This window comes from Armigeres subalbatus, chromosome 3, assembly GCF_024139115.2.
Source record: "Armigeres subalbatus isolate Guangzhou_Male chromosome 3, GZ_Asu_2, whole genome shotgun sequence".
In the NCBI taxonomy this organism is placed as follows: Eukaryota; Metazoa; Arthropoda; class Insecta; order Diptera; family Culicidae; genus Armigeres; species Armigeres subalbatus.
In genome coordinates, this window is record NC_085141.1 from 190,163,327 (window position 1) to 190,187,971 (window position 24,645).

At 37.9% G+C, this 24,645-nt stretch overlaps 1 protein-coding gene across 2 annotated transcripts in view; it reads left to right on the forward strand.

The window, feature by feature from the left end:
* Positions 1–24,645, forward strand: part of LOC134219683 (mitogen-activated protein kinase kinase kinase 11) — a 91,562-nt gene that overhangs the window by 29,667 nt on the left and 37,250 nt on the right. For both annotated transcript variants that reach the window (XR_009981638.1, XM_062698501.1), the window contains exons 6-8: positions 616–813; positions 887–1,037; positions 11,991–12,170. Coding sequence is in view for 1 of the 2 variants with exons in the window: in XM_062698501.1 (XP_062554485.1) it covers positions 616–813; positions 887–1,037; positions 11,991–12,170 (529 nt within the window). In the remaining variant the exon portion in view is untranslated. The remainder of the gene's footprint in view (positions 1–615; positions 814–886; positions 1,038–11,990; positions 12,171–24,645) is intronic.

Below are 24,645 nucleotides of genomic sequence, written 5' to 3' on the forward strand. Positions count from 1 at the left end.
TTATTCAGCAGCGAATGTTCATTTTTCGACATTTTTACCGGAATCATCGACTGTCCAGACCTTTTAGAACAAATCGCATTACACGTTCCAACCAGACGACTTCGCCACTCCCCGCTTTTGGCTATTCCTTATCGTAGAACGAATTACGACTTCTGCAACCCATTTGATTCGTCTCTACGAGCATTCAACACTGCGGCAAACTTGTTTGATTTTAACGTGTCGAAAGATGTTTTTAGAAATTCGCTAAAAGATGTGGTTTTCCCACCATCTTTTATATAAAAGTTAATTAGAGTTAGCTTATATAGTTTGTTTTACAGAATCTCGGTTAATTTGGTTCCCTAGGGGGAATAAGAAATTTATATTTGTTACAGTCGCGACTCCGATTCCGATCGACATTTCATTCAATGTCAATATCAATATATTCACAATTGGCGATATAGGTACATACATTTAAAACATATGGCAAGTAACAGTTTTTTCGTTTGCGGTTAACCAATATGTTATTTGAATCCTTTTTTTTCTTTTCTTTGCTAAATATGTGTTGATCTGCGCCTGTAGTAAAGAGTGTTACCTCTAATTGAGAATCATCATCTATTTCATTTGTACATCCCCCAGGAACTACGCTCCAAAGAGGAAGAACTCAGCAGGGTACAGCAAGAGCAGCAATTCAGGGAGGAGGATCTCGCCAAACGGAAGCAAGAGTTGGACGCTCGCGAAATCGAACTGCTGGGACGTGAGCTGAAAATTATCATCACTCAGAACACACCTACACCTAAGAAACGTAAAGGAAAATTTAGCAAAAGTAAATTAAGGGTAAGTGCGATAAATCCTCGTTGCTTCGCCGAGATCATGCTCAATTACACCTGCTCTCAATTGTATCTTGCAGTTATTGAAACGTGAACCGGGTCACATTTCGTTTCCGCTCGATTTTCGTCACACGATAACGGTGCAACCGACCGCCATTCGGGACGAAACTCGACAGCGCACCGATACTCCTCCCGGTTCTCCTGCCACCACCCGACTGAGGGCAATTGCACGTAAGTAGTTAAGTTTTTTTTAAATTGTAAATTGCTTTATTTTGTCCTTTGAATTTCCCTTGAAGTGTTTGTATTTTATCTCGAGTTCTTCTATTGAAGATTTTATAAAGTATATTTTTCTTAGTAGGTACACATAATCAGCAAATACACGTTTTTAGAACCCAATTTAGGAAATAATTCACAGCGGCTCGGTTCTGCAAATGGTCCATTAAAAATTTCATTGGGACTATTTTGCTAACTCGTACTCAGTCGTACTGATTGCATGCTATTTCCTCGACGCGTTTTTTAAATAGCTTATTAAGTTGACACATTTGCTTATTATTGATTTGAATTTAGGATTATAATATATTTTATAAAGTCGAAAAATCAAATGTAATTTAACATTTTTGTGAGAATCTAGAACGCAAAAGTATGTAAACTGAAGATGAAAACCCCACAATGGGGAGAAGGGAAGTTCCGAGCAGCATGACGATTCATACAATAATACTAAAAGTTTAATAAAAAAGTGTGACGAGCGATAGTTCAAAATCGCCAACTTTTGCGTGACGTACTTTATGGATATTCCTTCCTCAATGGTTATGATTATGAAAATAGATTGTGGTGTTTGATGAACATTGCTCTCTTCTGTGTGGAACGTGAACCACTTAAACAGTCCAGGTAAAATGAACTACTGCGCCGATTTGTATTTGGCTCGCTTTATTCCCCACAGTTTTCTTCTCAGCCCCTTCATACATTGCACTTCGCCTAAGTGCCCCTTCAGGCCCTTCCTACATTTTCCTAAACCGACGTGCCATAATATCAATGTCGTCGGTGAAGCTGAACCACTTGTGTCTATTCCTGCTTTTCGTATTACTCCAAAGAGATGTTATCAGGGATGAAAAACCATAACCTTGCCGTAGCCTTGTACGCGTTTCAGAGGGACTCCATTCAGGCATCTAGGCAATAAATGAAATGCAAATGACATTTTACAACACTGGCCTGACCACCTTGTTTTAGTTGACCAACCACAGGAGCTTTGTTGTTTTTAGGGCGTTCATTCTGCTAGATTGCCTGAAGACCTGGAGTAAATTCGTCATCGTCATTGTACCGTCCTCGTTGTCTACCATTATACAACACCTCCAGCCAATATAATATACCTGTCGTTACATTGGGTTTATGGTCATTTGGTCGAAGGGCCGATTAACCAAACACCATTTGACCGAACACCGTTTGTCAAAACAGCGTTTATGTTTCGTTTTAGTTTTTCTCGGGATCTATTCATTTTAGTGCATAAAATTTTCTCTTGTTCTAATTTAATGTAATCGAACCTAAACGCAGCCAGTACAAAGAAAGCATCCTGGAAAATCATTAAGTAAGATGACTCCCAGAAATATGAAAACATAATAGTTTGAAAATACGAAGATATAAAAATAATAAAATATGAAAGTGTTAAAATATGAAAGTATCAAATAATTAATTATGAAAATATAAAAATATGAAATAATAAAAATATGAAAAATAAAATACAAGAAAATACAATACAAAAAACACGAAAGCATGGCATTGCTGCGGTGTACATACTTCGTAGACTGGACACTAGTGATACTCATGTTACCTTTGAAATCTATGTCTAGATTACTGTCAGATATCAAGGTGGGCGTATTTCCTGATTTCAATCTAAGACAAAAATGACAAAAGCATAAGAATTGCTATTCCTGGCCACGCTTATCTGTACCGTTACTAGGGAGAGAAGGAATAAGTACCACAGATTTGGATATTGGGAAGGCATTCGTTGGATAAGGATTTGCTTGTAGCTGACAATGTGACTATGGTCGAACTTACCGCGTATAGCACTATGTAAAGGCGTTACGGGTAGTGCGTAAAAATTTCCTTTGTAAAATGCAAAAAAGTAAGCAACATTGAGGCTCGTCGAAACGCCCCAATTACCGAACGATCACTGTATACGTTAGCATTTCTTGCATCACACCACGACAAAAGAAATGAAATATTAAGCAAAGTGTACAGGAAATAAGGAAGGAAGGAAAAAGGGTGAAAGTTGGAAAAAGGAAAACATTAGAAAGAACAAAGAAAGAAGTTAGAAGAAGGAGTAAAAAAGTATCCTGATCTGCGATCTCTTCAGGGTTCTCTACTAAACATTATCTTCGCTTGACGTGTCCAACCCACCGTAGTATACCGTGTTGTATAAGCTTAACAATATCCAGCCCTTTATATACCTGGTACAACTCGTGATTCAAGAGCAGCAGGGACTATGTCCAAGGGCTTGACAACCCATTGTGGGGCTTGCCTACGATGTGGTGGGGTTTGACAGTGGGCCCTGTTAAATTCCTATAAAAAGCTGCATGTATCCGCAAATAGGCCCCACCAAAGCGACCGTGTGGCGATCAAAGCGCACAAGCCCAAGTTCTGGTGTCAAGTGGGACAGACCTGACATGACGGCCCTTCGGCGAGACAGGAGGTTTGCGCAGGCCCAATAAGCCGCCTGGAAAACTAATAATTACGAGCAATATAAGAGATAATACGACTCGATATAATCGGCAAAGACCTAGGCGACGAATAATGGATCACGATTGGAAACTTGGAACATAGAACTGGAGGAGATTTGCTGGACAGGACAGAAAGTGTGGAAAAGCGGGCATCGAGCGGCTACCTTCTACCAAATCTGTGGCACCACCAACGAGCTGGGAACCTCCTTCATAGTCCTGGGTAAGATGCGCCAACGTGTGATTGGGTGGCAGATAATCAACGCAAGAATGTGCAAACTGAGGATAAAAGTCCGTTTCTTCAACTGTAGCTTCATCAACGTGCACTGCTTACACGAAGGGAGACCCGACGACGAGAAAGAAGCGTTCTATGCACAGCTGGAGCAGAAATTCGATGTATAGATCGGTCATCGAACCGGATAGTCTGCACACCGTATCGAATGATAACGGCCAACGGTGCATAAACTTCGCAGCTTCCCGCGGAATGGTAGTCCGAAGCACCTTCTTTCCCCGCAAAAATATCCACAAGGCCACATAAAGATAACCTAACCAAGAAACGGAAAACGAAATCGACCACGTTCTAATCGACGGTAAATTCTTCTCCGCCATCATGAATGTCCGCACTTACCGCAGTGCGAATATTGAATCCGACCACTACCTCGTTGCAGTATGCCTGCGTTAAAAACTGTCGACGGTGTACAACACGCGTCGAAGCCGGACGAAGCGGCTTAACATTGGGCGGCTACAAGACGGTAGACTAGCCCAAGGATACGCGCCGCAGCTGGAAATGGCACTCCCAACGGAAGATCAGCTAGGCTCCGGATCTCCAGGAAATCCAGGAGATTGGCCGGCTGAAGAACAACAAAGCCCCTGGGGTTGACTAACTACCAGGAGAGCTATTTAAACACGGTGGTGAGGCACTGGCTAGAGCGCTGCACTGGGTCATTTCCAAGATTTGGTAGGAGGAAGTTTTGCCGTCGGTGTCGTGTGTCCCATCTACAAAAAAGGGCGATAAGCTGGATTGTGGCAACTACCGCGCAATCAAATTGCTGAACGCCGCCTACAAGGTACTCTCCCAAATTTTATGCCATCGACTAGCACCAATTGCAAGAGAGTTCATGGGGCAGTACCAGACGAGTTTTACGTGCGAACGCTCCACCACGGACCGGGTGTTCGCCATTCGCCAAGTACTGCAGTTTTTCGTGTGACGAATCGCTATTCAACATCGCTTTGCGAAGTAATACGAAGAGCAGGGATTAACACGAGTGATACAATTTTCAATAAGTCCGTCCAGCTATTTGGCTTCGCCGACGACATAGATATTATGGCACGTAACTTTGAGAAGATGGAGGAAGCCTACATCAGACTGAAGAGGGAAGCTTAGCGGATTGGACTAGTCATCAACACGTCGAAGACGAAGTACATGATAGGAAAAGGTTCAAGAGAAGACAATGTGAGCCACCCACCGCGAGCTTGCATCGGTGGTGATGAAATCGAGGTGGTAGACGAATTTGTGTACTTGGGCTCACTGGTAACTGCCAAAAATGATACCAGCAGAGAAATTCGGAGACGCATAGTGGCTGAAAATCGTACGTACTTTGGACTCCGCAAGACGCTCCGATCGAATACAGTTCGCCGCCGTACCAAACTGACAATCTACAAAACGTTCATTAAACCGGTAGTCCTCTACGGACACGAGACCTGAACGTTCTCGAAAGTGCTGCGTATCATCTATGGTGGGGTGCAGATGGCGGATGGTACGTGTTGGAGGAGAATGAACCACAAGTTGCATGAGCTGCTGGGCTGGGAGCACCATCCATCGTTCACACGATCTTGCTTTTGACCCAGAGGCAAAAATATGGTAAATGGAAATGGCAGAATTGATAGACATTTCATGGAGACTACTAATGCCGTTGAGCAGTGATTTTAAGTACATTTTTTAATCTATAACTTTTTTAAATACAGCATCTCGCTTATGATGTAAAAGCCGACAATAGTTATAAAGAATTGGATATATTTTGCAGAAATCCCGAAATTCGTGATCACCCGCAATTGAAATTTGAATATACAGGTAAACTTCGATATAACGTGCATATCGATTTCAAAGTTGTACGTTATATCGAATTGTACGTTATATCGAAGCATTAGGAATCATCCTTACTTTACACTACTTAAATGCTGTACTATCATGTACTTTTTGGGCATTTTTTTTAAAATAAGGATCAGCTAGCAATGTGATACAGCTTTTCTTGTGAACAATTCCTATAAACTTGTTCGTTGCTAAGAAAAATGACCCGAAGTATTGAATTCTTCATTTTATTTCTAGCTAGGGGAACTGCTCCTGGATTTCATCTCATGGTTCCGATATTCATTTCATCAAAAACAAAGCAATGTATAGGAACTTGATCTGTTTCTTATTTTTGCGATTTTTTTAGCGGTGAGCACGCATGTTTACATTAAGAAGTGACTAAATTAGTGCCGTATTTCTTTGTTTCGCGATGAGATGAATATATGTTCAATGAGATGGAGATCGGAACGTTTCCCCTATGTAAAGTACAGGAAATAAGAGGCTATAAGGCACAAGAAACACACGGCTTGTTTTTCGTTGCACCGTTTGCATGAATATTCATTTATTGAGTATTCGTGATCTTTAGTGAATTTAAACTAGGGCACGATGGGACACGTGACTCGTCAAATTGGATATTTTCACTGAAATTTAATTATATACGCCAACATTATTCTGAAAAAAAAAAATCTGATGTCACGCCAATTTTGATCAATTTTATTCGAAATTTCCGATGGAATTTCTAGAGAAGTTCCTGAATAAAAGTCTGGAGAAATGTAGAAATTTTTCATCGGAAATTCTTTTGATAATTTTTTTAGAGTTTCCTTTCTTTTCTTCAATAAAACCATACAAAATACCTGAATTCTATCCGATATTTTGTTGGATGTTTTCTTCCAGAAATTTTAATACTTCCTTGAAGGTATTTTAAACAGAATGCTTGTAGGAATTTTTGAATGAATTTTCAACGAAACAGTCAAAGATTTCCTAAAGGGATTTCCCAAGAAATTCCAAATGGTCAGAGCCGTAGCGTGGACAACCAGCGCCCTTGGCGAAACCGTTATTGGGCGCCCCTTACTTTCATGCATGTTCAAAACAAATGGCATGATAGGAGCTGTTTTTCTTCCATTATCAACATTTTTAGCGTGGTGGATTTAATAAATGTTTGCTTTATGAATTCCTTAAGACTCTATAACTTGCATGTGTCCCAATAGGTGTAAGGATTATAAAAATGGCCAGAACATTTCTAAAAATCCTTTTTATACAATTTTCAACGATTTTCCTAAAGATTAAATAAACCTACGCAAATAAAAAAAACTAGATCCAGTAATGCGTGTGTAAACTTATCCTTGACCTGATACAAAGTGTCACACTAACAGGTTTCCGTGTCCAATAAAAATAAACAAATTACAAATTACAAGTTACCGACACAAAATCCAGACTTCCATGTTGTGAATTCACGCACTAGCTAGGCCAATACAATCCATCTCAATTGTGCCGGTCAGTGGTTGGATCACTTTCGGACGTAGTTGCAACAAGAAGAACCCTACTTTGGAGTGGATTGAAAAACCTTCGGAATCGCCATTAGACCTTAGTCGGTGGTTTGAAAGAACTACTCTACTGGACTTACAATGTTAGGGTAGAATATTTTTCGGCTGGATAAGATGTAATACTCGGAAGTTGGCTTTCTCAGGCTAATGGATCAGGACGATATTCTTTCTACTGCCATACGTTTCGGCCGATGAGTTGTAGCCTTTTTGAAGGTTAGTATAGTCTATCGTCTATCGTAAATAATTGTAAACCACATTCGATCAGTGGTGGAGAGGGTGCTTTCATGCTCGCTTTCTGTGATATTTTGAAAAAGTAATTTAAAGATTGGGTTTCTTTTCTAACATACAACAGCTGCAACGTCGGACAAGTAAAAAACATCGCCCTGATTCTTCAGACTGAGAAAGCCATCTTCCGAATAAAACTACTGGACTTTAAATGAAATTCAACTTGGAGAGAATTAGTGTAAGGTAAGAATAGCGATTTGACCAAGTCGTATAAGAAAGACAACTTCGAGCCTATTCGGATAAAAATATATCAATTCCTAGAGTGGGCCTATCGGTAGTTTGGTGGCATTGATTGAATTGGTTAGGCCAAAAGTCACAAAAGTCATTTCGAAAATAAGTCAAACGGTTGATTGCGGATGTTAAAAGCTTGAATCTGAAACACTTTGAACCGATAAATTAGAGAATTTATCAAGGTTTTATACACGGTTTGATTTAAGCCGGGTCTCAGAGGGTCTCATCAGCATCAATAAAACAATGAATTTCACCAAACAGATTACAAACAAATCGAAGAAAATTCAAGTGGTATCCATCCAGCCGCGTGAAAAAAAAACCTTGATGAGATTTGTCATCATTTCCTATAGTTCAATTCTGGATTTCGGCGCCCCCTAAAAGCCTGGCGCCCTTGGCGGGGGCCAACCTGGCCAACCAAACGCTACGGCGCTGCAAATGGTATTTCCAAACAAAATCCAAAATTCTCCGAAGGATTTTCCGCTAGTGTTACTGAAAAATATTCTAAAGGAAAAGAAATTCTGGAAATTCTGAAAAAAAATCTGTAGTTTCTAAAAAGTTGCTAAAAAACTGAGGCATATCCTAAGTAATTTCATGCAGAAAGTTCTGAAAGATTTGCTGGAAAAAGTTCTAAAAGAATTTCTGTTTTAGAAAACGCGTATTTTTTTTTATTAACGTCTGTTTTTAATTTAGAAATTTAGTTCAACGCTAACAAGAATTTCTGAAGAAATTTCTTACGGAATTTGTAAAAATATCTTCAAAGGAATTTCCGGTGGAATTCCTGAAGGAACTTAAATGAATTCCTAAAAAATAAAAAAATCTAAAACAACTTCAGAAGAAATTCTTACGCGAATTTTTAAATTTTTTTTTCGTAGGTATTTCTAAAGGAATTTCGGAAGGTATTTCCGGAGAATGTTTAAAAAGAATTCGTGAATATATTTCAAAATTAATGAATCAAAGAATTTCCGAAAGAATTCCAGAAGGAAGTTTTGACTTCCGAAAGAACTCGTGAGAAAGATTCTGAAGTAAGGAAACTGCTCCTTGAATCAATACCATTTGAAAACAAAGAATTGGTGCGCAAATTGTTTTGTTTCTTATTTTTGTGATTTTTTTCAGCAGGATAACAACAAAACACGACACAAATTGAGCCTAAATTGCCTGTTTTGCGAATGTTGTTGATATAGGAGCATGTTATTAATAATGGAACAGTTACCCTAATTCCAAAAATTCATTTTTTCAATTTTCGAAGAAACATTGAGGAGTAATTTAAAAATGATTTTTAGATTCATTTCGGAAGTTGTTTCCGGAGTAAATCTTGAAGCAATGAAGAAATTCTTGAAGAAATCTAAGAATGTCGGAAGTTCCTTCAGAAGTTCAATTTAAAAAACCTTCAGGAATTTGTAATTATCGGGTAAGTATACCCACCGAGATATGCTAAAACTCTCTGAACTAATAGCCTCAGGATCGGCACGCTAACCTCAAGCACCTCGCGGACAGGAAACTCTCGCAATCAAATGCAGAGAAAACCACAGAGTTTCACTTTGCGACATTTTATTTTATTCGCTTCTGTCTTCAATCTCTCTTAAACCTGTCTTCAGTGCCCTTCTTTCTGGGAGCACTGCACCACTTCATTTCTTTCCTTCCTCTTCTTCTTTCCTTCCTTCTGTGGCCGATGACCCGGCAGCGAGCAACTCTGTTCGCTGCTGGCTTACTGGAGCCGTGGTGGCTTAGGGGTCTTCTTCGCTCCTTCCCGAGCAGGAGCGACGACCTCGATAGCAGAAATTGGTATGAAGTAACCATGCATAAGAGGTAAAATCCAAAAAAATAATTCCAAAAACTTATATGCAGAATACTTGAGGCATAACATGTTAAGGTATTTCAATACCAAACGAATAATAATTGGTTATGCATTTGGTATTGAAATACAATTTAATAACTGAGTATGTTATTGCTAAAGTATTGTGCATATTACTTTTTGGAATTATTCCTTTGGTATTTTACCTCTTATGCAGGGCTAGTTCATAATAGAGTATGGTATCAATAACAGAATTAGGTATTATTGAGCCAATTTCTCCTGCTCGGGTTGCTTCGCTGCAACTCGACCAATAAGAAGGCCGATCGATTATCGGCGGAAACAATGCCGGATTAGGGCGACTACGAAGCTAGGGAATGACGGCGGTTCTTGCTGGGGTTTTCAACCCAAAAACAGTTGGGTAGTCCTCAACGCCTTCTCTTGTTCCGCACACTATCTTCTCTACTCTTCAACTTCCAACTTTGGTAACGTTGAAACATCCGTTCGCTTCGAAATACTTTGGAATAGTGACCGCATCCCAGGGTCATGGCCTCCTTTCCCAAGTCAGTCACTTCCCCAGTCAACACAAGATTGTATATGATGTCACATAAGATGCTAAAGTGGAGGCCATAAAGGTACTTCCCCATACAATGTGTACGTATATCGCCTCCAGTTTAGCTTCTTATGTTGCATGATATACGATTTTGTGTTGACTGGGTCGTCTCATAGTATCGACCCGACTTAACGAAGGTGCTTCTGGCCCTCTGGTGTTGTGCTGGAGGACAATGGTGAGTGGTTGGATGCGATCGTATAGGGTGGTGGAGGCTAATAATGCCCTGCTCTACTGCAGTTGCCAAAGTACTGGGAAAATCTACACTAAAAGACGAGTCTTGTCTGCTATTCACAAACAATCCAAAGACTACATTTACATGAAGTTCTCGGCAACACTCGTCACATAACATAACCAACACTTACAAATTCGTTGAGAAATTCCCCAGGAGTTTCTTTGAATTGCATTCTAGATTTTTTTTGGGAAATTCTTTTGATAATTTCTGAAAGTATTACTCAAGGAGTTTTCGAAGGAATTCTTGCAGGAATTTCCATAGGTCTCCATAGGATTTTCTTGAAAAAAAAATAAAGAAAGAATTCGATGTAGACGTATCGACCTAATGTCTAAGGAAAATTCCGAAGGAATTCCTGGAAGAATTTTCGAAAGAATTACTGGATTCATTTCTGGAATATGTTTTGAAGAAATCCCTCCGGGAATCGCCAAGGAAATACCTGGAGTAATCTTTGAAGGATTTTTTGGAGGAATTTTAAAATAAATTACTGGTGCATTTTCCGAAAGAACAACTACCTGGGGCTATTTTCGAAGGAAATCCAGGGGAAATTCCAGATGGGACAATTCCAGAAGGAATTCTGAAAGGAGTTCCTGAAGGAATTTCCGGTTGACTGGGTCGTATGTAGGAACTTATTCGCAAATTATATTTGGAGTTCCTCCCTAACTTCCTTTAGAAATTGCCTTTTTTCATTTTTTTTTTCCAAAGATTGCAGCAATGCTTTCAAATGACCGCAAATTGATATGAATTGATGGTAAAAATCTATCCCCCTAAATTGCTATATCGACCTCTCTTATGTGTTTTTCTTATTTTTTTCAATGCGCGAGAAAGGCACCACCAACGCTAGGTGGATTGATCTCGGCTTTTTCTCAAGAATTGATTCGGAAATTCTTTTTGGGACTCTTTAAAAAAATTCTACAGGAATTGCTCCACAAAATGCGCCAGTTATTATTTTGGAAGCTCCTCCAGGATTTCCTCTAGGATTAATTTAAAAATAATCTGGTACAAATTTCAAGCCTTGATTTACCATGCCAATACTTTACTCGACATTAGCTGGCTTAGACCTGATAACAACCCGTCATAAATTCTGACTGACTAATATCAACTAGACAAAAGTTCATATAATATGCCTAAAACCTCATCAATTCAATATCATCCAATTCCTCGGGAGAATTCTGAGGATAGTGCAAACTGGGGAAAACAGTAATTATTGCCTAGCTGAAAAATAGACTCCATACAATAATGTCATCTCTACATGAATGATCATTACAATTTAGTAAATTATATTATAATAACTACTCAAATTGAAATTATTTTTGTACGCTATATCGAGTGACGCTATATGTATGACGAGTGTACGTTATATCGAAGATTACCTGTAATACAATACTAGTCACTGATAAATATCAATTATTCACTCTACTTATCTAAGTTATTGCGTTCTAGTTCTCATAAAAAATGTTTAATGCGTTGATTAAAAATTTACTTCTTTAGTTTATTTATACAGATTAGTTTAATTACTATTTTCGACAAACGCGAGCACAGAAATGAATTAGGAACAGCAAACATAAAAAAAACTTAAGCTCCATACATCTCCATCACGATTTACATACATTTACTAACATTCCATTGAGTAGCATCTTTCATAATTAATCCGAAAATAAAGTATCATAAATTGAGGGTTAATTTGATCCAATATTTAAATCAATCGATACAGTTCCGGCCGATGGCATGAAAGGTAAAACCTGGGGGCCATCGACGCTGCACCAGCGCGAGCGAAGTAACTTGCCGGCGCTCAGATCGACGGTTCGGACACCGCATTTCAGTAAGAGTGCCCCGAACTTGGACAAATCCCGCTCGGCGATCTCCGCCAGTTCGTCGCGTAACGAGATATTAGGTAAAAGCCACGATGGTCTTAACACCATCAATAACAGTAAACACTATCAGCAAACCACTTCCTGTACTATTAATCTTAAAAGTTACGTTAGTAGCAATAGTACCAATTCCTCAAACTCGAGCCGTATTAGCGATAATCATAACCGTAGTCTAGATAGCAATAATCAAGGTACCAGCAACGACGTTCCAGGACAATCCGATCAAACTGAAGTTCCGTATGATCGTGTGTTCTACCGAAAAATGCAACAAAGTTTAAATGATATTTTTTCTAGAGATAGCGATCTCGATGAGCCTATTTCTCTCATTAGCAGTTCTAAATCCAGTGATAATCTCACAATGTACGCCAGTAGTCGGTCGGATTCGACTGTCGTAGATGAGTCCGATTATAAATTCCATCGATTCGGTTCGGCCGAGTCGAAGTTCAAGCGTGAGTGCTTTTTCGTGTCTCAGTCCAAGTCAGTTAGTGTCGATGATAGTCGTAGTGTTAGTACGGACCTGCAGAGCGACCTGCAGGATCGTTTTTCCAATATGGAGCTCAGCGAATCTAGCAACGATGTTGGTTCGTCGAGGAAAAGTTCCGTCACATTCCGAACAGAGGTTGACGTGCAAAGTGACTACGAACATCTGTTTCGCCCTTCTGAAAAATATAGCGACTATAGCACCGTAATTAGGGAGTACGATTCGAACTCGAATACTTCCTCACGGTCAAATTCGTTTCGTAACAAGCTGGACCGAACTAAGCGAAAGTTTAAGCTTTCAAAACTGTTTGGTCTGAAAAAAGAGAAGGGTAAGAGAAAATTGGTCCAGCACAAAAATAGTATTTGCCTGAAACGGAATCCCGGAAATCCGAGCGAACGTGAACGTTTGCTGCTGACCGAAACGGAAGGTAATGTAATTGAGAACGAATCGCCATACGGAAGGATAACACGAACGAGAAACCATCTGATTGTGGAGAATACTGAACCATTTGATTCCTAACCAACTTTTCCCCGCCAGCACAATTTTGTTTTGTTCGTTTGTTGTATTCCGGACAGAAAAGAAGTCAGTGTTGTGCTGAGTTTTGATATAATTACCTTCCTTGGGTATCGTTGCATTTATCCTTCCTGTTTTCCAGGTGGGGGACGACAGAGTTTTACGAACTTAAGCATTCCACATATAGAGCTGGGATTGAATAGTTAGATAACGTTCTTATTTGCTCATAACACTGGTTTGAGCAGGAATGTCCGTAGAATAATGATCGTCATCATTATCGTCATACACTTATGACTGTCCATAACGGACTCAAATGCATATTGGCCTGGGTGAACGTTCCTTAAAAAGTCAATTTTGCTAAATATGCAGGTTCTGCGGCCCATTTTTACAATTTGTAGGTCATTAATCTAGTCAAGGAGGGAAACAGTTTTGAAAAGCAAAGCGATTTCTATTTGTGCACTCTTTCGCTTTTTTTTTCAATTTTCGTTGCTTAATATGGAAAACAGAACAGTTCATCACGGAACATATTTTTATTTTCTCTCACAACCAAAACATTTTGACTTTATGTATGGCTACACCCAACCGGCGGATGTTAGATTTTCTAACAATTCTGTATAAGAATCTACCAAAACCTGTATAAGAACTGGGCATATGCGAAACTGTTAGATTCTTATACAAGTATTGTATAAGAATCTAACAGTTTTGTAAGTTTTCTAACAATTTTTTGTTTGCGAGCTTACAATTTTGCATAAGAATCTAACAATTTCGCATATGCCCTTATACATGTTTTGGTAGATTCTTATACAGAATTGTTAAAAAATCTAACAACCACCGGTTGGGTGTAGGGGTTCGGGGCCCTCCTTAGCCGTGCGGTAAGATGCGTGGCTACAAAGCAAGACCATGCTGTGGGTGGCTGGGGTCGATTCCCGGTGCCGGTCTAGACAATTTTCAGATTGCAAATTGCATAAACGTATCATCGTGTTAGCCTCATGATATATAAATGCAGAAATGGTAGCTTGGGTTAGAAACCTCGCAGTTAATAACTGGGGAAGTGCTTAATGAACGATAAGCTGCGAGGCGGCAATGTCCCAGTGGGGGATGTTATGCCAATGAAGAAGAAGATGGCTAGGGGTTCAAACCATCACTTCAATAGCAAGTTTGATCTATTTTTAATTTGCCAGATAATTTGGAATGTCGTACTTTGGAAATATTTTTGAACTTGTATTTTTTAGTTTGTTCTAAATGAAATTTATTTGTTCCTTTATTACCATATTACTCTTAATCAAGTAAATCATTACTTTCGTTATTCGATTGGGCTATCACCCATTCGAGCAAATCCAAGACGACTTACTTACGCATATTTCACTGACAGATTTGTGCGTTGCAAGCAAAAAATATGAAAAATAAAGAGAAAAGTATATTTTTGCTTTTCTCGTATACAAGTATACGTAAAGGCTATAGGATCACTTCAAAACCGAACTTTTGATAGAAGGCTCGGAGACCCATAGTGTTATATACCAATCGACTCAGCTCGACGAGTTGAGGCGATGTCTGTATGTGTGTATGTATGCGTGTGTGTGTACAAAAATGTAAAACACACTTTTTGGTACGTAGCATTATTCGATTTGCTCGTAACAAGTTGCAGTCGACGCAGATTGCGGTCTAGTTGTTTCCTATTGAAAATTGGCCCAATCGGTCATTGCTTTCCAAAGTTATTTAAAAAACATTGTTTTTATGCCAAGGGCCCGCCCCCCCCCCCTTGGGATTTTTTTCAAAGATTGCAAATGCACCTCAAATGCATATGAATTGATGGAAAATGTAAAATCTATCCTCCTAAAGTGCTATTTCGACCTCTCTTATGTGTTTTTCTTATTTTTTTAATGCGCGAGAAAGGCACCACCAACGCTAGGTGGATTGATTTGGGTTTTTTTATGTTCTACACAGTCAGTTGTTGAGATCGTTGAATATTTTGCCAAGATCCGCATGGAAAAGAATTTGTGAATCTCAGCTGTGTAATGTTCGTTTATTGCGGTACCCAAGGAAGTCGACTAAAAGAGATCATTTCATTTAATTCTACTAATGATTGTAATTCTATAGCGACGTATTTTGACCTCAACAGTAAGGTCGTTTTCAGTGTCTTCAATTCGACTAGACTTTTTTTCAGAACGATCGCGTGAAAACAAATTGACCACCGAGCACTTTGCTAAGAAGAATAATGTCAAAACTTCCAAGTCGTGGCACACGAATCAAATGTGACTTGTCATGCCATTTTGTTTTTGTCCTTATCATACACTGAGTGAAGTGAAGTGTTCGTGAAGGATATATGATCACTCTAAAAGCGGACTTTTGAATAAATTGGAGTGAGGACAAAACAGTTTCATGTGTAGCAAATACTTTTTATCAGTACGTATTTCAAATATTCTACATTTGACCACTTTTCCCCTGGATCTTATTAAAATTGATTAGGATTGTTACTTTGATTCGATTTTTCGCATCAATATGAAAAAAATATTATCGCGCCACTGATGACTTTTTTGTTATATTCAGTTTGTCACTGATGATTGCGTAATCTCATTTATTCAACTGTTATAATTACTCGAATTTGTGTCCTTTGGAACACGTCAGGATACTCGCTGCTGGTACTGCGATTCTTCGTTATTCCTATTAATGGTATGTGGAGTTATAACCTTCGAAGGAGACGTTGGTAATTATCCTTTTAGAAACAGCTTTCCGATAGTCGTAAAGAATCATTTCCCAGATGGCGGCTCCCAATAGATCTGCATAACAGCTAACGGTTCCAATACGAAACACCTCATATATATATCAGAACTGATGATCATCATACTAGAGAAGTGAAACAACAAATCACAACTAAGTTTGCTAAGCAATCATGTAAATAACAAAGAATTAACGAAGCAAGTGCTCAACACTTGATAATCTCCCGAAATTACCGGCCAGGAGGGCAAGGCATTAAAACCCGGTTAATTAATTCGGTGTTGGAAGAAGGAATGCAATTTAAAAAACAGAAGTTCAAACCCGTACTCCACGCTTAGGCTTAAACAACATCTACTTCCTATAAATAAATTTCCAATAAATAGTTCGAGCAAAATTTGTCTCCATTGAAGCCGAGGTCAGCACTCGAATAGTTTTCGTAATTGATTCCTTTCATCATCAAAGCAGATACAGGAACAAAGAATGTTGCACAATATCGATGGATTAGATTGTTTAGTATCTATTTATTATTTTTAAAGTTCTGAAGTAGCTTCGTGAATGTCATTCAGTTTTAGTTATTTTAAGTTTTATTAAGTAAACAAATTATATGTTTGGTTACAATTTGATTGTATGCTTGTGTTTGTTTTAGTTTTGAGGTTATGATTTATTGCAACTATTCGGCAACACTATTAAAGAATCTGTATGAAGCAATACCAGTAAATATTATTTTTCTCCAATTGCAATAAAAGAAACCCGTTTCCAAAGCGACTCGTACTTTTATTTATTTCATTATTCCATGAAGCCTTTGTTCTCGTTGGTTTGATCAGTTGTAGCGTTCCTTTGGTTGCCTCTTAGATGTTTGGTGGATGATGCTTCGTTCCGTTGTCAAATCAATAGGCGTTTTAGTAAGTAAGTTTGGCTTTATCCTCTACATTATTATTGCATGCTCGTTTGCTTTCCCGATGGCCAGCGTATAGAGAAATATTTAACAAGATTTGGGATCTACTAATTCACCATCAACTCATTTTTTTTCACAACTGTGCACTGAAATTCATATATTTTTAATCCTAGTAATATTCCACGGTAGTAACAAACGTATCACAATATTACTCCACACAAATTTATATTTATTTTCACTGATGGTGTTAAACTGGGTCACAATGCAAAGAAGAAATTCTTTGAATATATAACGCCAAAATATTAAGAAGTTTTTCATCAATTTTTGTTTAATATTTCTTGAATTCCTCCTGGAATTGTTTCGGGAATTACTTCTTGGACTTCTTTAGAATTCCATCCTTTATTCAAATTTCTTATTGATTTCTTACTCATAGTTCCCCTCTCCCGAAGAATTCTCTAATGTTATTCTGAACAAATTTTCAAGAAAATTCGTTGCTGAATTTCCGTAATAATTCCTCAGAACTGATGAAAATTTCGTTGAAATTTCAAGGAAAATTGCTATTGCTAAAGAAATGTTCGAGGGAATTCTTGCAAGAAAATACAAAGAAATCTCTGGTGACATAAAAATCATGAGGAATTTTTCAATTTCCTAAGAAATTCCTGGATAACCTTCCAAAACATTTTTTGAGAAATATCCAATGTCCAATATTTTGATATATTTTCAAAATATATTTAAAACCTTCAAATAAATTCCTAAAGTGTTTTTTGAATAAATTCCTGAAGAAGTTTTAAAAAAATCTCAAATGAATTCCTAATAGCCTTTCGAAGGAATTCTTTGAGTGATACGCGAAAGAGTCCTATTTCTGGTGAATTTCCGAAGAGGTTCCTGAATGAATTTCCGAGGGGATTCCTGGAGTATTTTCTTAAGAGATCCCTGGAGAAATTTCCGAAGGGACTCCAGAAGAATTTATCGAAGATATTCTACAAGAGTTTAAAACATGGACGTTTCGACACCTCTGGGCGAATAAAATACAGCTATCCCAACCCAACTCCCCAAGTCCCCGTTTGTCCAATTCTGTTGTCAAATGATCAAAATTTGTTGGCAAACTAATGTGAAAATTTTATAGAAGTTGATTCTCCAATCGTTAATAATGCCACGAGCGTAATCGAGCAATGAGAAGGGGCCCAGGTCATGGTGATTGTGTAATACCGTTTCAATGAAGTACTCGAAGCTTTCCGTATCCTTTTCAGAAGATACGCTGGGTGCTTAATCGGTTTCATTGATCGAACAGCCTCCAGGGAACTTAGACTGTCGGTGAAAGATGAAAAACCTGTCAGAAGGGAACACATGTATGTATAAAACACAGAAACAAGTGGAGTAATTTGTTGACCCATCTGTGAAAAGTCTCGCTGGTACACTGGAGTTACTTTTTAAGCGTAAAGATTTGCTCAATTTCTCGGTCTACCTCAACAGTTTTTAAAATATCTGCAAATTCTCTTTACGATTTTTTGGTGGGACCAGAAATAGACGAATTTCGCGCCAACTCGACCAGCGGTTGGCAGCACCATCTCAGAATTGAACGAAACTTGGTGGGCATAAAGATATGGTATTCCTAAACCACTCTGCATACTTAGTTTTTCAAAAATTGTCAAGAGTAATATTTGATGAAAGCCTAATTTTTTAAATTATTTTTTTTAGAAAATCGATGTAACTCTAAAATGACAAGACCTACAAAAAAGTTTTGTATGGAAGATACGCTGGGTGCTTAATCGGTTTCATTGATCGAACAGCCTCCAGGGAACTTAGACTGTCGGTGAAGATGAAAAACCTGTCAGAAGGGAACACATGTATGTATAAAACACAGAAACAAGTGGAGTAATTTGTTGACCCATCTGTGAAAAGTCTCGATGGTACACTGGAGTTAGTTTTTAAGCGTAAAGATTTGATCAATTTCTCGGTCTACTTCAACAGCTTTTAAAATATCTGCTAATTCTCTTTACGATTTTTTGTGGGGCCAGAAATAATAAAAACCGTGTAGAAAGCAACCCCAGTGTATGCCATGCTTCGTGGACTGATCAAAGGTTTCAGAGTAACTGTAGGAGTCTAAGGTGCCTTACAGGCCTGGTAGCGGGTCACTTTTTAGTGACTTGGTCACTTTTTTCGGGCAAGTCACTAAAAAGTCTCTTTTTTCGACCTCAAGCCACTAAAGTCACTTTTTCTCGCAAAAAGTCACTATTTTCAACTATTTAGAAACTATTGACTATTTTTGAATGAAGCTTTATGTATAAGTATACGGATCTTAGAAAAATGGTCGCTCTGGAACTTCGCCAGCCATTTTACTCGCTGCTCTTATTGGCATTTCACCAGTAGCTAATTGACCTTACCCAACTTTCCCAAAGAACCCATATTTTTTGACGCCTCTAAGTATTTTTAAAATTTAAAACTAAATATTAAAAAAAGTGCTGTTTGGGCCAACATCCGCCCGATTTGGAATGAACAGCGGGTGAATTTTTCAGACCGGTTCACACTTGCAGTATTTTTTCAACTTTTATTTTCGATTTTTAAAACAGTTAGAGGCTTTAAAAAATATGGGTTCTTTGGGAAAGTTGACCTTAAATAAGCCAAAGAATCGTTTTTTGTTGAATATATTGGCTGTGCATATGCACAGCACATGTTTCGAAATGGAAAAAAAATATATGAAATTAGCGAAAAAAAATCCACGTGTCTTGGAGGGACTCGAACCCTCAACTTCCGACTCTATAGATAGGCGTGGGGGTTATCACGCCTATCTAGAGAGTAGGAGGTTGAGGGTTTGAGTCCCTCCAAGACACGTGGATTTTTTTTTTCGGAAATTTCATATCTATTTGTCCAATTCGAAACATGTGCTGTGTATATGCACAGCCAAGATATTTGACAAAAAATGTTTTTCGTACGGCCGAGTTGCCTAATAATATGTAATATATTCCAAAAAAAATCGGTTGAGACAATACAACAAGATGCAATTTTTGACGGGAAAGAATATAGATATTATATAAAGGGGATAAATGGTCGGGGTTCTGCCAAATCACACCAAGCACCAATGAAAAATTTCCAACTTTGTTCCCAAAGTTTTCGTTAACCAAATTAACCAAAAATCACATCAAACATGGTTCAATGCCATAACTGAGGATATACTACAACAGATGAATTTATGAATTGGCATGAAATACTTTCCGTTTTCCTTTTGCGAACAAAATATTACAAGTCAGTCAAAAAGCCGATTGGTGCGGTTTGGCTGAACACCGACCAAATGTGCTTATTCTGCGTCTCGAATGACTCGAGAATTGTCGATTCCGACACGTCTCACGGGAGACGACCGTGTAATGTGTAATCCAAATTGAAATGAGAGGAATCGACTTCATTCGATGTCGCCTCATTCGAAACGCGGAACAATCACGGTTGAAATTGTTGAGTTATTAACAAAGTTATGATTCTCAGCGCGTGAAATTTTGGTAGAATAAAAATATTTATTTTCAAATCGAAACAATGATATTTGCATCCATGATTGTACTGCAATCGAATTGAAGGCGATACGTTAGATATGTAAGGGATCTCCAAAGTAATTTTGCTGTAAGAACATGAGAAAATAAAGGCCGGTTTTCTCTCCCAACATCCACTTTGATCAATATTTTGGAATTTTTCAAAATATATTGTGATGATAATTTATACATTTCAAATAGCATAAATGTAAAAGATTCCAATCCTGATTTTTTTTAGATTTTGTTAGATTCGTTATATTTTGATAACTTTTGAAATTGAAGACGAGTCCGATGATCCGGCATTATAAGCAGGAGGTCGAGCTTTCAATCTCAGGTTCGTTGTAACTGAATTTTTATAATTTTTATTCAGTTTTCTACCAAAACGATCCGTACTGATATTCCTTTCGCACTAAAAATTCCAAAAACCTATAGCAAATCTGCATTTTTCTCATGTAGGTGTTCAGCTAATCCAGTGATTTTAATTTTCACTCATTCTTACGAGAAGAGAATTTTCATTGACGCAGATTTTTACCTAGAATTTATTTTTCGTGGAAGAAAAATAGGTCTTATGAGTGATAGATAACCATGTTTCGCTCACTTCCAGTGCAGTGGCGCAAACATTTGATTTGCTCGCAGGACTACTCAGTAGTCCTGCTTTTGACTGATATTTAGTAAAATTTCCTTGGATTTTCGTTTCTCTTTGAGTTCGTTATGTGAGAGTGGTGAGTGAAAGATGGTTTCCGCCACAAATTACGAAAAAAATCTGCCTCGACCCAAAAACGCTTGATTTCGTCTAATCGAAATTGCAACTAAAACTGGAAGTCACTATTTGGTCACTTTTTCTGCAACTGAAAGTCACTATTTGGTCCCTTTTTCCGCCAACTTTGGTCACTAAAGTCACTATTTTGAGCGGCATTGGTCGCTACCAGCCCTGCCACCAGAGTAAACGCGCCGTGTGATGCGACACGTCGCGACTCACGTAAAAGAATAACAATTATTATCAATGAACTGTCACTAGGGTAGATGTACCCGTCGTGGCTATAGCACCAGCTGTCGCACTAGTGCAGGCCTGTCCAACCTTTCCAAGCCACGGGCCAATTTTCAGAATGACCACTGACTACAGCATGCTCAGAATGACCACTTGCTGACGGACCAGGAAATATTCGGTATATTTTTCTATAGGGGGAGATCCCCAGCACCGGACACTTCCCAATAGCGGACACTACTAAAAACGGCACTTGCAAAGATCCCTCCATTATCTTATGTAGTACAAAAGAAAACTATTGAAAAGTCCTTTACCTGTATGGAATATCAGATCGTCATGTTGTAATATTTGTACAAAATTTGAAATTGAACAAAAGTGTCAAAAAATTTCATGTTTCGCCTTATTTTAGAAGGTTTGAATCAACAATATTAAAATCAATCAAATGCATTCTGATTATATCGAGATGGTCAATATTAGTCAGATTTCAAATTGTGATCATGATTTGATAGATATATAAAGTATATATGGTGTAAAATTAATTTCTGTATCCGGTAGCTGTCCCCCGGGTCCGGACAGTGATTTTTTCCTGTGTTCAAATGGGGCCGCGACGTTAGGCATAAGGACGTTAGGCATAAGTATGTTAGGCATAATGGAAGATAGGCATAATATACGTTAGGCATAATGGATGTTTGGCATAATTCTGCCTTCTTTATGTCATAGGCTGTTCTTTGGGTCAATTTATGCCTAACGTCCATTATGCCATACGTACATTATGCCTATCGTCTGTTATGCCTAACGTACATTATGCCTAACGTACTTATGCCTAACGTCCTTATGCCTAACGTACTTATGCCTAACGGGGTATACCCTGTTCAAATAGCCATTCTTTGCACATGTCTTGCAAAGAATTAACTCAATTCAATTTTTTTGTCTTGCTGGGGTATCAGAAAGCCAAAGAAATAAGCAGAAACAAAAATTGAAGATGTCATAGAACATGGAGGGAATTTTGAGTAGGATGTAAGAAATTGAGCTGGAGAGTTAAATAAGCTCTACTAACACCTGTTATTATCTACAACTTGAAGCAAGTGAAAAATATTATTATTCTAAATGATGTCTTTACATATGTAATAGGAAGTTGGTCATGTTTGAACATGATGCAATAGTGTCCGGTACTCGGGGACACTTTTCTGAACCGTGAAAATTTTCACCAAAATTCATCATCAAAATACATCGTCCAAAAACGTGTTCAAATGATCAAATATAGTTTGTATGAATCATCAATGATCATATTTTGTGTATATGGTATACAATAAAACATAATCCGGATAATTAGAGAGTTTTTCGTTAAATGGCTTATGTGTCCGGCACTGTACTGGGGATCTCCCCCTACAAAAATTATTAAAGTAGATTTTTTTTCAGAATGGTTATTTTTTTTCAAAAGAAAAACTAAACACGGTGTTATTGCGTTTGAATTGTTTTTTGTGTGTGCTCATTTTCTTTTTCATTTTACGTAACAGGACATGGAATCAGAGCTTAAAATATTCATCTTCATGAAGCAACTTCGGTCCGAATTTTGACAAACATCGCAAAACATAGAATGACATAGTCAGACGACTACTCCACGAACTCATGCATTCGACTGTCACTGAATGTGTTTACTATGTGCAGAAAAAAACATAATTTGCATTGTTTATGTTGATGTTTACCGCTGAAAGTGCCTCGCGGATGAAAATCGGATTCAGTCCTGTGTGATAAATCACTTTACTCATTTGAAACGTGTTCAGATTTCAGATAATTTATCAATTTGTAAAATGTGCATAAATATTCAATGACTTCAACTGAATATTGACATCATATGTAACTGATTTGCATGAACTGTTAACTAAAGGATTAGAGAAATGCATCTGTTTTCGATAATCAATTGTGTCAAATTGTTTCAATTTTGTTTCAATAGTTCGCATGTTGAATAACAAAAATTCGACGTATTGATCTCTGATTTGCAGCTTTATGTTCGAATCGTTGAGATGTTTGGGGACTGCTAATTTACATTAAGTTTTTTCATCGATTGCGAGCAGGTAGAATCAGAAGCAGGTGAATTTTTAACGTAACGTAATTTTTAAAACTTCTGTGAGAACTCCAACTCTTCACCGTGCTTTACTACAAATTATTACTACTGAAAGAGGCTTTTTCTTTAGAGCACACGATATCGCCAACAGCCGATATAGATTCTCTAACACAGTGGTCCCCAGCATGCTTACTATCAAGGGCCACATTGCGATTTTTAACTGTTCAAGCGGGCCGCAGTATAAATATTAGCAATATTTGTTTTTCATTTCAAAGCTTAGTACAAAATGATGTTCTGTATCAAAAATAAAATTTTGACAAAATATGTTATTCCTATGAATAAATCATTTTGTAAAACATACTTGTAAAGACATTTAATACTGCAGGCTTTATCGCCGTAGCTGACTATGAATCGATACTACTGTTTCTGCTCTTTCAGACTTGACAGGAGATAATTCTTTTGCATCACCATCTTTTCGGTTCAGTTGGCAGAAAGTATTCTGAGCTGTTTTTTCAAATGATCATATGGTCGGTGTTCTGCCAATCCGCTCCTAGTGCCAATACATTTAAAAACACTCAATTTTGCGCACAAATAACGTGTTGCGATTGTAATTGTTTACAAAATGTATTGAACTATACTTGTATTACCGTGGGGCATCGAAATCCGTACACTTAAGCACCTTAGTATATAAAAAAGTCATTAGAAAATAGGAATTGAATGTAAATAAAACGTTTGTCATTGACACAGGCGCATGAAGGCTTATACTTTTGAAGTGTTTCACATTTACTCATTAAAAACTAGGAATAACATGATAAAATAATGAATTAATTCAACTACTCCTGACTCGAAATTCGTCCAACGTGGACGGATTTCGAATCAAAGGATCAAAATCCGTACAGCTATTTCTTAACTAAATATTTAAATTGAAACAGTCTGATTGACTAAACTACCACTGTAAATAGTTCGATACGCGCCTTGAGAAGCGATCCCTTCAATTTGTATTCCGCTTATCTTATGTAATGATTTGCAATTAGCAATTAAAACACAGTTAATTTTGATGCAATTATGCTCCACCCGAAAACAAAATGGCGGCACAAACTCCGCGTTGGGTTGGTGGAGATTTGTTTTTGATTTTGGTTGTTTTAATTTCAAAGCCTTCTTCCCAATTCTATGCCCTAAAAGCTTACTGTCAAGTATCTGAACAGGATAAGATTAATTATTTCTACATTATTACGTTTAACCTCCTTTAATTTGTTTATATCTCATGAGGTGGACGGATTTCGGTGCTGTACGGATTTTGGTCCCGCACGGTAGTAATCGAAGATA